This window comes from Mauremys reevesii, linkage group 19 (genome assembly GCF_016161935.1).
Source record: "Mauremys reevesii isolate NIE-2019 linkage group 19, ASM1616193v1, whole genome shotgun sequence".
Classification (NCBI taxonomy): domain Eukaryota; kingdom Metazoa; phylum Chordata; order Testudines; family Geoemydidae; genus Mauremys; species Mauremys reevesii.
Window position 1 is genome coordinate 13,205,295 of NC_052641.1, and position 12,422 is coordinate 13,217,716.

At 57.6% G+C, this 12,422-nt stretch overlaps 1 protein-coding gene across 2 annotated transcripts in view; it reads left to right on the forward strand.

Annotated features, from left to right (window-relative positions):
- Positions 1-625: 625 nt before the first annotated feature.
- The window catches only part of SH2D3C (SH2 domain containing 3C), a 51,228-nt gene continuing 39,431 nt past the window's right edge, over positions 626-12,422 (forward strand). The window contains exons 1-2 of one of the 2 annotated variants that reach the window (XM_039506284.1): positions 626-701; positions 5,293-5,959. In XM_039506284.1, coding sequence (XP_039362218.1) covers positions 662-701; positions 5,293-5,959 — 707 coding nt within the window. In that variant the 5' untranslated portion in view covers positions 626-661. Of the gene's footprint in view, positions 702-5,292; positions 5,960-8,227; positions 8,354-12,422 lie in introns of those variants that run through there. The other variant, XM_039506285.1, reaches the window with a different exon arrangement.

Here is a 12,422-nt window from a genome sequence, read left to right on the forward strand (position 1 = left end):
CCAAGCGCAGTGGGAATGGGATCAGGCCCTAAAAGGAGCTGTCAGGATTCCCCCTTGTCCAGCGTCACTAGCCGGACAACACACTCTCTCCGCAGAAACCCCTCTTGCGCCCTGGGGGCCAGAGCAATCGAGGGTCGGGAGGATCTCACTATCTGCGCAGCAGGCTGTAATCCAGCTAGCTGGGTCCTCGAGGGCAGGGGACATCCCTTTGCATGGCAGGGTTGGGGTTAAAAGCCCTGGTGGTTCCAGGGTAAACCCCCCCCCCCCCCAGCTCAGCCTGGAAGACCCTGCTTTGATTCCTGGCCAATGCAAGAGCAGCTATTACCATTAGATTGTGGGGCCTGGACCCTGTCTTCCCATGTGTTTGTATGGGGCCCTGGTCCTGATCGGGGGCGAGCAAAATACAGATCATACGACTCCCTTGGTGGCTGTGGTTGAGTGGAAGGCAGGGCAGCTGGCGACAACAGGGGCGCGATCCCCTGTGGTGCCAGCAGGGGGAGGGGGCAGGGGCTGTGAGTAGGTGATGGCCTTTTTAAAGATAGAGGAAATGCTGAGTGAAAGAGAGAGGGTGGGGGCGGGGGAAGAGGAAGGGAGGGGAGGGCGTAGGGAGAGTTATAAACTTAGACCCGCTTCGTTTCGGTGGCTCCATCACACGCTGACAATGGCAGAGGGCCAGAAGAAAGGGGCCTTCAAAAAATTCAGTAAGTCGCTCCGGGGAACGCTGGATTAGTACATGTTTGTACTTTAAAGCACGGCGAGGCGGAATGGAGGGGCTGTGGGGGGAGAGCGCTGCGTGTGGTGAGCCTGTGTGCGTCTCAGCCCCCCCCATGGGGCTGCACATTGGTCTGGCGGGAGCTCCCGAGCCGCACCAGCGGAGGATGCAAACAGCCCATATTGTCAGTGGGTTCGTGGCTGCCAGGTTCTCACTGGCCTTTCAGAGCAAGAGCCACTTTTGTTTCACTCTCGGTTGGGCTGACTGGGACGGGGCTGGATTTGCTTTGAGGGGGTCTAGTCCCACCTCTCGCAGGTCGAGGTATATAAACTAATCCACTTGATCAGCCCCTAACTGAACTGAACTGTTGAGCTGGGACCAGTTTGGTTTAATCCAGTGTGAAATCGGGTGCAGAGAGAAGTACAGGACAGGTGTTTCTCCTCTCCCCCCGCCTGCCTGCCTGCCTCCCGGAGCACCATGGGGGCTCCTGACCCGCCCTTAATCCCGCACCTGGATGGAGCACACAGGAGGCAGCAGGTGGTACCCCAGCCATGGGCCATGGTGGGACTGGGTGGAACAGTGGAGTGAACCCAGACTGACTTCAGTGTGTCTAGGCTATGGCTGAAATCCTGGCCTCATTGCAATGGGGGTTTTCCCACCAACTTCACTGGGGCCAGGATCTCACCCTAAGTGTGCACAGGGCTAATGAGCTCTTTGGAGTTGGTCTCAGAGGAAACTAATCAGCAGCAGCTGGGGGTTGAACTCTCTTCTTTCCCCAAGCCCTGGGGTTTTCCCCAAAGCCCGTAAAGGCAGCTACCCCAGCATAATTTCATTTTCTGCCCCCTCACACACTTCCTTCCCAGCAAGCCTCCCTCGCACATAACTTGGCCTGAGAGGATGATGCTAGAATTTAAATTTGCATTTTCCCCATTTCCAAAGGCTTGGGGCCCACCCTGAGACTTTGCATAGAATCGTCCTTCCCCCCCAGGCTCACTCAGTGCTTTGCAACCATGTACTAACCCAGCCTCACAGCACCCTCGTCACGTCAGGATTATCCCTGATTTAGAGACAAGAGAAACTGAGGCTCAGTGGCATGAAGTGATGTCTGTGGCAGAGCTGCATTTACTGCTCGCCCATCGTGGGGCACAGTGGTGTTGGATGCCCCCTGTCAACAAATCCATCAATTCCCCATCACTAGGGCCCCCTCCCCAGCTGACAGAGGAGAAGGATGGTCTGGAGGTTAAGGTATTGCACTGGGACTCAGGAGATCTAGGTTCCCGTCTCAGCTCTGCTACAGGCTTCCTGCATGACCCTGGTCAAGTCCGTTAGAGGGAGATTCCAAAGGCACAAATGACAGTTAGCTGCCCCGCTCCCTTTGACTTGACTTCCCATCTCTCTCTGTGCTTCAGTGTCCCAGCCTTTGTTCAGATTGGACGGTGTCAGGGCAGGGACCATCCCATGAAGTGTTTATCCAGCCCCAGCACAATTTCAGTGGGGGCCTCTAACTGCTACCATAATGCAAATAAACCAGAAAAGTGAGTTAAATCCCTTCTCCTCGTACGCTAGCCCCTTCTCTGAAATGGACTAAGAGATTATAGGTGGCTTGATCTAGGAGTGAAATTCAGGCCTGGGAGTCAGGACATCTGGTGTCACTCGTGGTTGTGCCACTTAATTTACTGCCTGACTTTGGGCACATCACTTCCTCTCTTTGTACCTGAGTTTTCCTGCCGGGGTTTTGCAAGTCTTGTTTGCCAAATGCGTTGAGATCCTGCAAAAAAATGGTAGTAGAGAAGGACAAAGCTTTGCATTCATAATGCCACAGCCACGGTTCCATAGACTCTGAGGCCAGAAAGGACCATTGGGACTAGTCTGATTTCCTGCTAACCCAGGCCAGAGACTTTCACCCGGTGATTCCTGCCTTGTGTCCCAGCCCCAAACCCTGTAACAGCACTACACGGAGCTATGCTGCATTGGCACAGCACTGCAGCCTCCTAGAAGGGAAATAGCAATCCAGCGGGAGACCCAGTTACCTGCTCCCTGAACCATGCGCGTGGCATGCAGACAGTAATGCCACAGAAAGAGCAACGCCTGGCGAGATTGTGTTCTGCCCTCATTTGCGGGGTGCACAAGGAGAAAGAGGGGGGTGATATTCTGACCCTGTGCTGCTACCCAACAGAGCAGAGCTGGGGGGAAAGGGCTGGGGTGTGAAACGCAAACTCATCCTGTGAGGGTTATAAATATGACTTCGGTTAACGCTCTGCACTCAGCAGTAGCAGGTGGCAGCTGGGAGATTAAAACAGTGATCGAGAGGGTCTAACTGCTCGCTCGCTCAGCTTAGGAAGTGGGTAGATGAATATCCTTCCCACAGCACACGCTTCTTGCTGAACGCAGGCTGAACTGCTAGCTCTGGAGTGCAAAGGGGCCCTGAACTACTTCAGAGGAAAACAGTCATAGACACGGGCACCCACACAGCAACCCGGCCACACACGTACCGACAGACACCCTCACGGTCACATGTCCCATCCACACAGCAACCCGGCCACACACGTACCGACAGACACCCTCACGGTCACATGTCCCATCCACACAGCAACCCGGCCACACACGTACCAACAGACACCCTCACGGTCACATGGTCCCATCCACACAGCAACCCGGCTCCACAGGTACCCACATACACACTCACGGTCACACGGTCCCATCCACACAGGAACCCGGCCACACACGTACCGACAGACACCCTCATGGTCACAAGGTCCCATCCACACAGCAACCCGGCCACACACGTACCCACATACACACTCACGGTCACACGGTCCCATCCACACAGCAACCCGGCTCCACAGGTACCCACATACACACTCATGGTCCCATTGACACAGCAAACCAACCCCACACGTACCCACATACACATTCACGGTCATATGTTCCCACCCACATTAACATACACTCATGCTCATACACACACCGACATACACACAGGCACAGGGTCCCCCACACACTGATATACACACATGCTATCACACACACGCAGCTACACCATCTCGCTCGCGCTGATATACGCAATCACGGTGCACCATGTACCAAAGACAGACACACATACACTCCCCTTCCCCCTTCCGAAATACAGACACACTCAAGGACACCTGCTGCCACATACCTGCATACCCATGGATATTATATCAGCAGGAGTTACCAGGTATTACAGATAGCTTTTCAGGCTCTGCGTGGCTGAATGTATGGGCAGCTAGATCTTGGAGAAATGTGGTGCTGTTCTATTTGGAAGCTGAGCATATCACAAGGCTGAGTCACTCTCTGACTGAAATAGTCTCTTAGGCGCAGGGTGGCTGAAATGCAAACTGGGTGTAAAATGCTGCCAGATCAGAACGGTTACATTTCACACCGCGAAGGGGTTGACTCACAGCTAGTGCCTCCTTGTGGCCAAGCGCAGTGTAGCACCTCTCTCCCTGCCAGGCACCTCCAGCCGATGGTTGCTCCAATGCTGTGGTAGTCTGCCTCTTCCTGTGACTGGGCCCTCTGGCCAGGTCGCTTTAAAGTCTCTCCCTGTCCGGGGCAGCCAATGAACAGAAACAAGGGAATTACAAATCATTCGTCTCAAAACTGGGCTACGGCTCTCGTCCAGCAGAGGGGGCTCGTTGGGCTGTGACCCTAAAGGGAGTTCACAGGTGGTAGCGATGGCCACTGTGGGGTTGGTATGCCTGATCCCAGGCACCTACTGAGTATGGGCCTGTCGATGAGACAGGGTGCAAGACAGAGGAGAATCAGGCCCTTAGTTACACAGGTGTTGTGCCACTGATGTGGGGGGGGGGTGCTGCCCCAATGTCAATGAGGGCAGGATTGGGGCCGGATGGAATACGAGGTGGGGGTGAGTGCCAGCACTCTGCAATTGGCACCTATGACGTCCCTGCTGGAGCTGGTCCAGCCCCTCCCACAGAAGATGTGTCCACTCACAGGCTGCGTCCCCCACCCACGAACTCTGGTTTAACTAATGTGCACAGGCTCCGAGCTGAGCAGCCCCTTAAAGTTCTGGATTATTACATACTGTGCAAAGCACACACAAAACCGCAATGGTGCAGAGCAGCCCTGGGACCCACAACTGTTCTCACCGGGGGGCGAGGGGGGCAGAAGAAACCTTCCTGACAAAGGCAACAAGAGGAGGGATGAAAAGAACTGGGTTCTGCCAGTGGAGCGAGAGGCTGTTCTAGGCACAATCACGTCATCACCTTGTGCCTCCCTTTCTCCATCAGTGAAATGATGCCCAGATCTGAAGCCTCGGCTGAGCAAAGTGGCAGACTCAGGAACTGAGCCGAGTTCTCCTGAGCCCCAGTCCAGCGACCTAGCCATTAGGCCACGCTGCCTCTCTGACAACCCAAGGTGCAGGCCAGAGGGGTGTCAGGCTGGCTGGGTCTGACTCTTCTCTCTCAGGGTGCAACTCCATTGAGCTACACCCACGTCAGAGGGGACAACCTCACTGCAGAGACTGCCTTCAGCACCATCTCAATCCCATGCCGAGACCCTGTCACCCCCCACCCCAGCTCACGATTCCTTTTCCTTTCCAGAGTTCTTTAAGTTTAAAGGCTTTGGGAGCCTGAGCAACATCCCTCGAGCCTTCACCCTCCGGCGAGTGTCTGCCCCTGCCAGCCCCACGGAGAGCCTGCGGGCAGGGACCCTGCACCCTAACAGCTTCCTGGAGGACGCCCTGGAGAGCACTCAGGATGACTTGAACACCATGCCCAAGAGCCCATCCCCCTACGCCAGGTCGTGCGACATGTACAGCCACATGGGGACGATGCCCAGGACCACCCCCAGCGGGGCGGGGAAACGGACCAAGAGCTCCCAAAGCTCCCATGACAGAGGGACCACAGGTGGCAGAGCCCCTGGCACGTCCCCACCGGCCATCCTAGAGTCAGTGGCTCCCGCTGACCCTGCTCCAGCAGCAGATGCTTCCTCAGGGACTTTGCCATCGAATAACAGCCCCAGCCTGGGTAAATCAATCACAACAGAGCCTGGGGTGGGATCTGACGCCTCGGGGAACGACCCTCCTCCTGGGCAGGCACCTGGGGGCATGGGAGAGGGACCTGCTGCCAGCCCAGCCCAAGAGCCTATCCAAGCTCCAAGAACTGGCTGTACCACAGCAGAGCTGTTGCAAGAGCCCGTCCTGTTGGAAGGAAAAGAAGGAGCGAAGGAGGAGCTGCCGCCTGCCTCCTGGGAGAGCCCGCAAGGGAGGTAAGACACAGCGTGATCATGCTCAGCTACTCCAGTGCACCCTTGTTCTGCTGCTGAACGAGGGCTCAAGCCTGCAGGGTGCGGAGGACTCTGGCCCCAACCCAGCAAAGCATTTAAGCACCTGAATGGTCTTGGACTAAGCACATGCTCAAAATCGAGTGCAACCTGAAGTGCTCAGCTGGATCAGGGCCAGAGTGCTCAGCACCTTGCAGGATCGAGCCCCTCTGAGGCATCCCCTCGGGCCAACTTCCTGTGTATTTAGTGATGGATTTTCTCCGGAGGTAATAACAACGCTGAATTCTGCCCGCCCAGCGCTTGCCAGCTATTTCCCAACCCCCACCTTTCACACACCCCTGGAGGACAGGGGGTATTATCCTCATTTTACCTACAAGGGAAACTGAGCCACAAAGAGGCAAAGTGAGTGCCCCAGGTCATAAAGCTAGCCTAGAACCCAGGAGGCTGGTCGCCCAGTCCTGAGTGCTAGCCCCTAGGCAACACTCCCTTACACAGACACCTGGGAAAGTGGGGCTGCTTATAGAACCTCTTGCATCCGCCGCCTGGGGTTGGCGGCTTCATGAGAACAAGCTTCCCGTGGGATTTCTGGTCTTTCCTGCTTCCGGTCGGGACGGAAACGTCTCAGGCAGCCTGGTTTAGCCCGGCCTTCCCGTTGCCTTGTTCTCAGTTTAGTTTCAAGTCGTGGCTTTGTCGGTTTGATCCACTAGAGAAATACTCCAGGAGTTGGGGGCGCTGTGTCTGGGAGCAGAGCTGGAATGGGGGAGCGGGATTTGGAGAGCTCCATTGCTCGGCCCTATCTTTTTCTCTTTCCTTCTCTCTCCCCCTCCCTCGCCTCCTGGGAGGGGAGTGTCACTTTCATAACGGCCCCAGTCTCTGGTTCAGCCGACATGCACTTGCAGCTGCTGCGGGGTTTCTCAGACTCCAGAGGCCTGTGACTCCCAGAGGACAGCGCTGCCCCTGGGCCTCACCCCTGTGCCTCTCGGCTCCACCGACTGTTAGAGCCCAGGTGGACGTTGTAAAGGAGGCCTCTGCTTGGGAACGCGCTCGGAATGTGAGGAGGGGATGAGCTGGGCCGGGGGGGCGGCTGCCGGGAGTTACAGCTGGCACTGGCTGGCCCCCGCCATGCTTTTGTGATGACTGTAGGATCTTGTCAGCCTGGCCCCCAAAGCCCTAAAGGGCAGCAACCCCCTGCCCTCCCCAATTTCAGCCCCTGCCTGGGGAGCCTCCCTCACCTTTAACTCAGCCCAAAGAGGTGACCTTCTAATGGGAGCTGCACTATGCCTTGGCTTCTCCACTTCGAGGGCTGGCTGCACTGAGGCCATCTGATCCCGCTACACATGCCCATGAACACACATGCACACACACGGTTGTGAATGCACACGCCCGTGAATGCACACGCCCGTGAACGCACATACACATGCACTGAAATGCTAGGCTCTACAACCACAGCCTAAGGGCATGAGCCAGCACCCTTCTCCCTGGGAGCTGGGCTCTCTTGCCTTGCTGGGCTCGGCTGCTCCCCAGCCCCGCAACTCCCCGAAGCCCAGCCATAGGGCGCAGCTTGGGGGAGAACACAACCCGGCCCAACCCGGGCTGGGACCTGTGCAGGATCCATCTCTTTCCCATAAACACCACCCTCCCAGGGCCGCCACTCAGCGTCCCCTGTCTGCGGCAGAGCGGGATGCCACCCGATTCGGGTGCCAGGGAGGGAGGCCTGTGTGGGCGTGACACGAGGGGCACGGTCCTTGGTTTAGGGGATTCAGCCCCATTGCTTGTCTCTAACTCAGAAGCCGTCTCCCTGGAACTGGGTTTGCTTGTTCAGAGGGTTCTGAGCTCCAATCTGAGGGGTTTGTGCTGCCGCCCAGGTCCCCGCAGTATCTGGAAGCATCTGATGTCCCAGGCTCCCTGGTGTCAAGTCTGTGGAGAGACACTGGTTTACACCAGCTCCTTCTCCGGCCCATTGCTGCTCCTGCTTGAGCCAGGCCGGATTCTGTTGTGCCGGTTTGACACCAGCGCGGCGCCGGAGTCACTCCGGATTCCCAGGCGCCGGGGCCGGTCTCGTTCCCAGGGCTCTGGGGTTTGTTTGCTCAGGCGGTGCGCGGTCGGGAAGCGGCTGCTGCGCCTGCCAGGAGCATGGGAACGGGGAGGAATTTCTCCCCGCTGTGGGAGCCGGCCGGGCCCCTGCGCCGGGCGAGGGGGCAGGGCCAGAGGCGGCGGGGCGGGCCGGGCCGGCTCAGCCCTGCCCAAGTTCAGCGCTCGCAGGGGGCCGCGCTCAAAGTTCCCCTCCGGCTGGCGGGTGCGTGCGGCGGGCTCGGGGCGCAGGCGGCCGGCACCGATGACCGAGGTGGGCAGGAGGCCCCACGGGCTGGGCCCTGGCAGGTGAGCGGGTCCCGTGGGCAGGGGCGGAGGAGGGGGCTGCAAAGCCCCCCGCGGGGGCGGGTCCGTCCTGAGAGGGGCCCCGGGCTCCTGCGGGGGCTCTGCGTGTCCCCCCCCCCACGGGGCAGGAGGTTCGCTCGTGGGAAGCGCACACCCGTGGGGGGCGCAAAGCGCAGGCAGGAGGGGTCACCCCGGCACCAAGCCCTGCCCAGAGCTCAGGCGCTTGGCAAAGCCCCGTGTGGAGCTGAGTGGGGTGGGGGCTGCCCTGCAGACAGACCCCCCCCACACACACACACACTCCCTAGGGCGGCCAGCCAGAAGGGGGAACTTGAGACCCCCCTCCCTTCGCCTGCCGCGGTTTGCTGTGGCCCTGGCCCGGCCCAGCCAAGGAGGCAGGGAAGGGGCTACACGGACCGGCACAGCGGGGAGCAGAGGCTACTGGCCCGGGGATTCCGGCTAGGAACGGATCCGAGCAGGCGGACAGGAGAATTCCCCAGCACTAGCCCCTGACATGGCCAGGATACGGCCCAGTGGGGTCCCTTTGGCATTAAAGGCAAAAGTCGCTTTAACTTAAACAAGAGAAGGATCCGGGCTGAGCTGGTTAGTGCTGGCCAACCCTGCGGGTCTGACTGGTCCCAGGTTCCTGGGGAAACTGAGGCACGCCACCGTTTCAATGACTCTGCCCAACATCCTAGGTAAGGTGGCGGCAGCGCGGTATGAGGCAGGAATTCTTGTTGCTCAGCGTTTCATGCCGCTAGAGCCCATTGCCAGGGCAGGGAGAGGGGCGAGCCAGTGTGACGGGGGAAGCTGCTGGGCTCCTTAGGCTGCTGTCAGTGTTGGGAATACGGGAGAGCAGGATGTTGGGCGGGTGGGAGCATCTCGCTCTCTCCCGAGCTGGGCATGTGCAGGGCTGGTCATGGAAACACCAGACTCTTCAATGCCTCCCGTGAGCGCACAAAGGCCGGTGTTATCCACAAGGCCACTGGCGCGGTGCTGCAGCTGGGCCCTGGCTGAGGCCGCAGAGGAAGATGTTCCATAGACAGCTGGAGCTTCCCCCTGCCCCGTCTTTTTGGAATGTCTCACTTCCCCAGTGAAGGGGAGAGGAGGCCGGGGATACCTGGCTGTGACGGGCTGTCCCTACCCTGGGATACCAAAGGCACCTTTCCCCTGTGCTGGCTGATGCTAGCTAGGAGCTCAGCTGTAAGGTGAACGCTCCAGCTGTAACTCACCCCCTTGTCCTTGAGTATTGCACCAGACAGTCCATGATTTAATGCACTGATCTGAGCTCACTGCAGCATCTAAGCTCCAGGATACAAGCTACGGCAGACAGTGCAGGAAGGGACGGTACCCGCTACCTACCCGCAGCGCTGCCACTAGAGCTTAATACTGCCACACCCCTTGTTAGTGCAGTTGTGATCGCACCTAGCTTTAGCACTGGACCCTAATCTTCACCTACGGCACCTCCTGCAGCAGCCCCTGCTGTTCTGATCCTGGTCCCCTCCTGAGTGGTGTCCAACTGTGGCACAGTTCTGCAGTGTGGACAAAGGTTCACCAAGCGTTAGGCTGCGACCATCATTCTTGCGTAACCTGTGATCAGATCAGAGGAGAAAGGTTGGTGCGTTCAGCAGGTGTGCCAAGTGGAATGCAGTTTCCAGACAGGTCTTCCTGTAGTTCCATAGCTAGGAATAGTGATGCTCTCCTTCGAGCCCATATGCCCAAAGGTGTCACCCTCAAGCACCCATGTGACATAGGGCAGCTCCATATTTTGGATCCATCTCTGCTCCCAGTACACTGAGGCTGCAGCCGAGGATTTATCAGTCATGCTGGGTTCTGGAGCTCACCTTGAAGCATTCCCACCAGAAGGAAGCCCAGGAAGGCTGCTGATCAGGAAAATTCTCCATCCTACGTGGATCACCTCCACTCCTCGCTCTTGCACCGGGGGCAAGACACCATCCAGAAAAGTTCAGGCTGTCCCCAGCATGCTTGTGGGCCCTGCTTCAGTACACTGTGGGAAGCTGAAGCATTCACAATAATGGAGCAAATGCAGCTTCCTGAATTGGAGGAGCGACTGCAGTGAATCCACCTTCTTCTTGAAGCAAGTGGTGCTGAAGAAGGACTCGGGGGGGTGAAATCCTCCGGGCTGCTACCTGTGGCATTGGAGAGTCACAATCCATTCCTATGGGAGCACGAAGGGGACTGCAAACTGCTAGGCAAAGCCTTTCGGAAGCTTCCCGAAGACTGATCCAGGTGTGAACGTCACTGGGGCGAGCATGTTTTCTTTACAAGAAACCAGCTGCCCGGTGAGACCATGGACTGGTGTTACAAGACACATGTAACAACACCCTGAATGTGAACTGTGACCAGATGGACGAATTAGAGACCGAATTATTCATGGCGTAATTGACAAGCAGCAAAAAAGGAGGTTACTGGAAGAAACGGACTTGACTTTTCTGAGAGGAGTGGATATGCACACGGCTAGTGAAAACTCTGCTTGCCAGAGGAGAGGGATAGCATGCAGTTAGCTAGCCCCCTGCAGAAGCTGTATTTCAATGCAAAATCCCTGGTACAAATACATAGCACTTTTCATCAATGGATCTTAAAGTGCATTATAAAGGAGGCAATGAGCATTATTCCCATTTTCATTGATGGGGAAACCGAGGCACTCAATAGTAAAGTGACTTGGCCAAGGTCACCCAGCCAGCCAGTAGCAGAGTCCAATGCCCTGTCCATTGGAGCATGCCGCAGAGCAGAAGAGGAACACACAATGTTAAGAATACTCTTTGGCTGTGAAATGCAGCTGAGGCAAGGAGTGGCTTGTAGCTGGAGCACCTGGACGTGGTGAAAAGCCAGGAGCTGCAGCAGGAGCCGTTGGAAGTAAATATGAATCAATTTTGGAACCAACGGTGCCATGCTGAGGAGCTAAACCCAACATGCCTCAGCCTTCCACTGGCTGGCATCCCTGCGAGCGTTGGGGCAGTGCCACTGAGCCTGCCCCTCCCTCCCGCAAGGCATTTCAGGCCAGTCGGAGGGGGCTCCCGGGCCGCAGGGACTCATTCCAAAAGGAGCGCTGGAATTTCTCCCAGGCGCTTTGACAGGCTTCAAGAATGTTTGAGTCGCATTCAAGAATCCTCCGGCCATTCAGTCGCACAGCTCGCTGCATATTGAGACCGCTAGCGTCCCTCTGCCTCTCCCAGGGCCAAGGCGCCGGCACTGCATCTGCTTACAGTTAGGAGAAGGGGTTATTTATAGTGGTTTCATTCTTCCCCAGCGCTGAGTGGAGGTGGGGGCTCTCTGGCACCGGATGCTGGGATGTGAACATTGCAGTTCATTAGCCACAGGCCCTGATGGCTTTGCAGAGAACTGAAGGAGCTTGCAAGACCCTCCTAAATTCCACTTCCCAGCTGCTCTCATGCTCCCAATTTCCTGCCTGGAGTCTCCCTTCCCCCACCCTTTGTTTTTTCTCACAGATTCCCAAGCCCCAGCCGGTCTCTCTCTGACCCGGCACCTCTAGAGGCCAGCTCGCAGCTGCTGCAGGGAGGGGGCAGATTTGTAGAAACCCCACCAGCCCAGGCCCAGCCTTGCCCAGACATCCTGGAGTCACCTGGAAAATGCCAGCTGGGCTGGCAGCGAGAAGGGAAACGTCCTCTCCTGCTTGCGGCTGTGCCTTCTTCCAGGAGCGTTATCCACGGCTCACTCCTGCTCCAGCTTCCGAGGGAAACCAGCCTGTGGACTGAGGCCTGCTCTAGGGCACGGTGGCAAGCTGGGTGGATGGCGCTAGTCCCCCACAGCCTGCTAGGGTGCTGCTGCCGGGTCAGTAGGGAAACCCTCGCTCAGTCACGGCCTGATGTATTACTGTGGCTCTTTGGCAATATACATTGGTAAATTCTGGCTCCTTCTCAGGCTCAGGTTAGCCACCCCTGCTCTCGATGCTAGGCTGCTGCAGGAGCTAAAATGCCAGGCTCTGGGGCTGCTCTAACTTACGGCAGCCTCCTGGAGGCAGCATCGCAGCCCGGAACCCTGCACCACACACCTGCTATGCTGGGCTCTGGGCGGGGAGGCAGCGTAGGGCCCT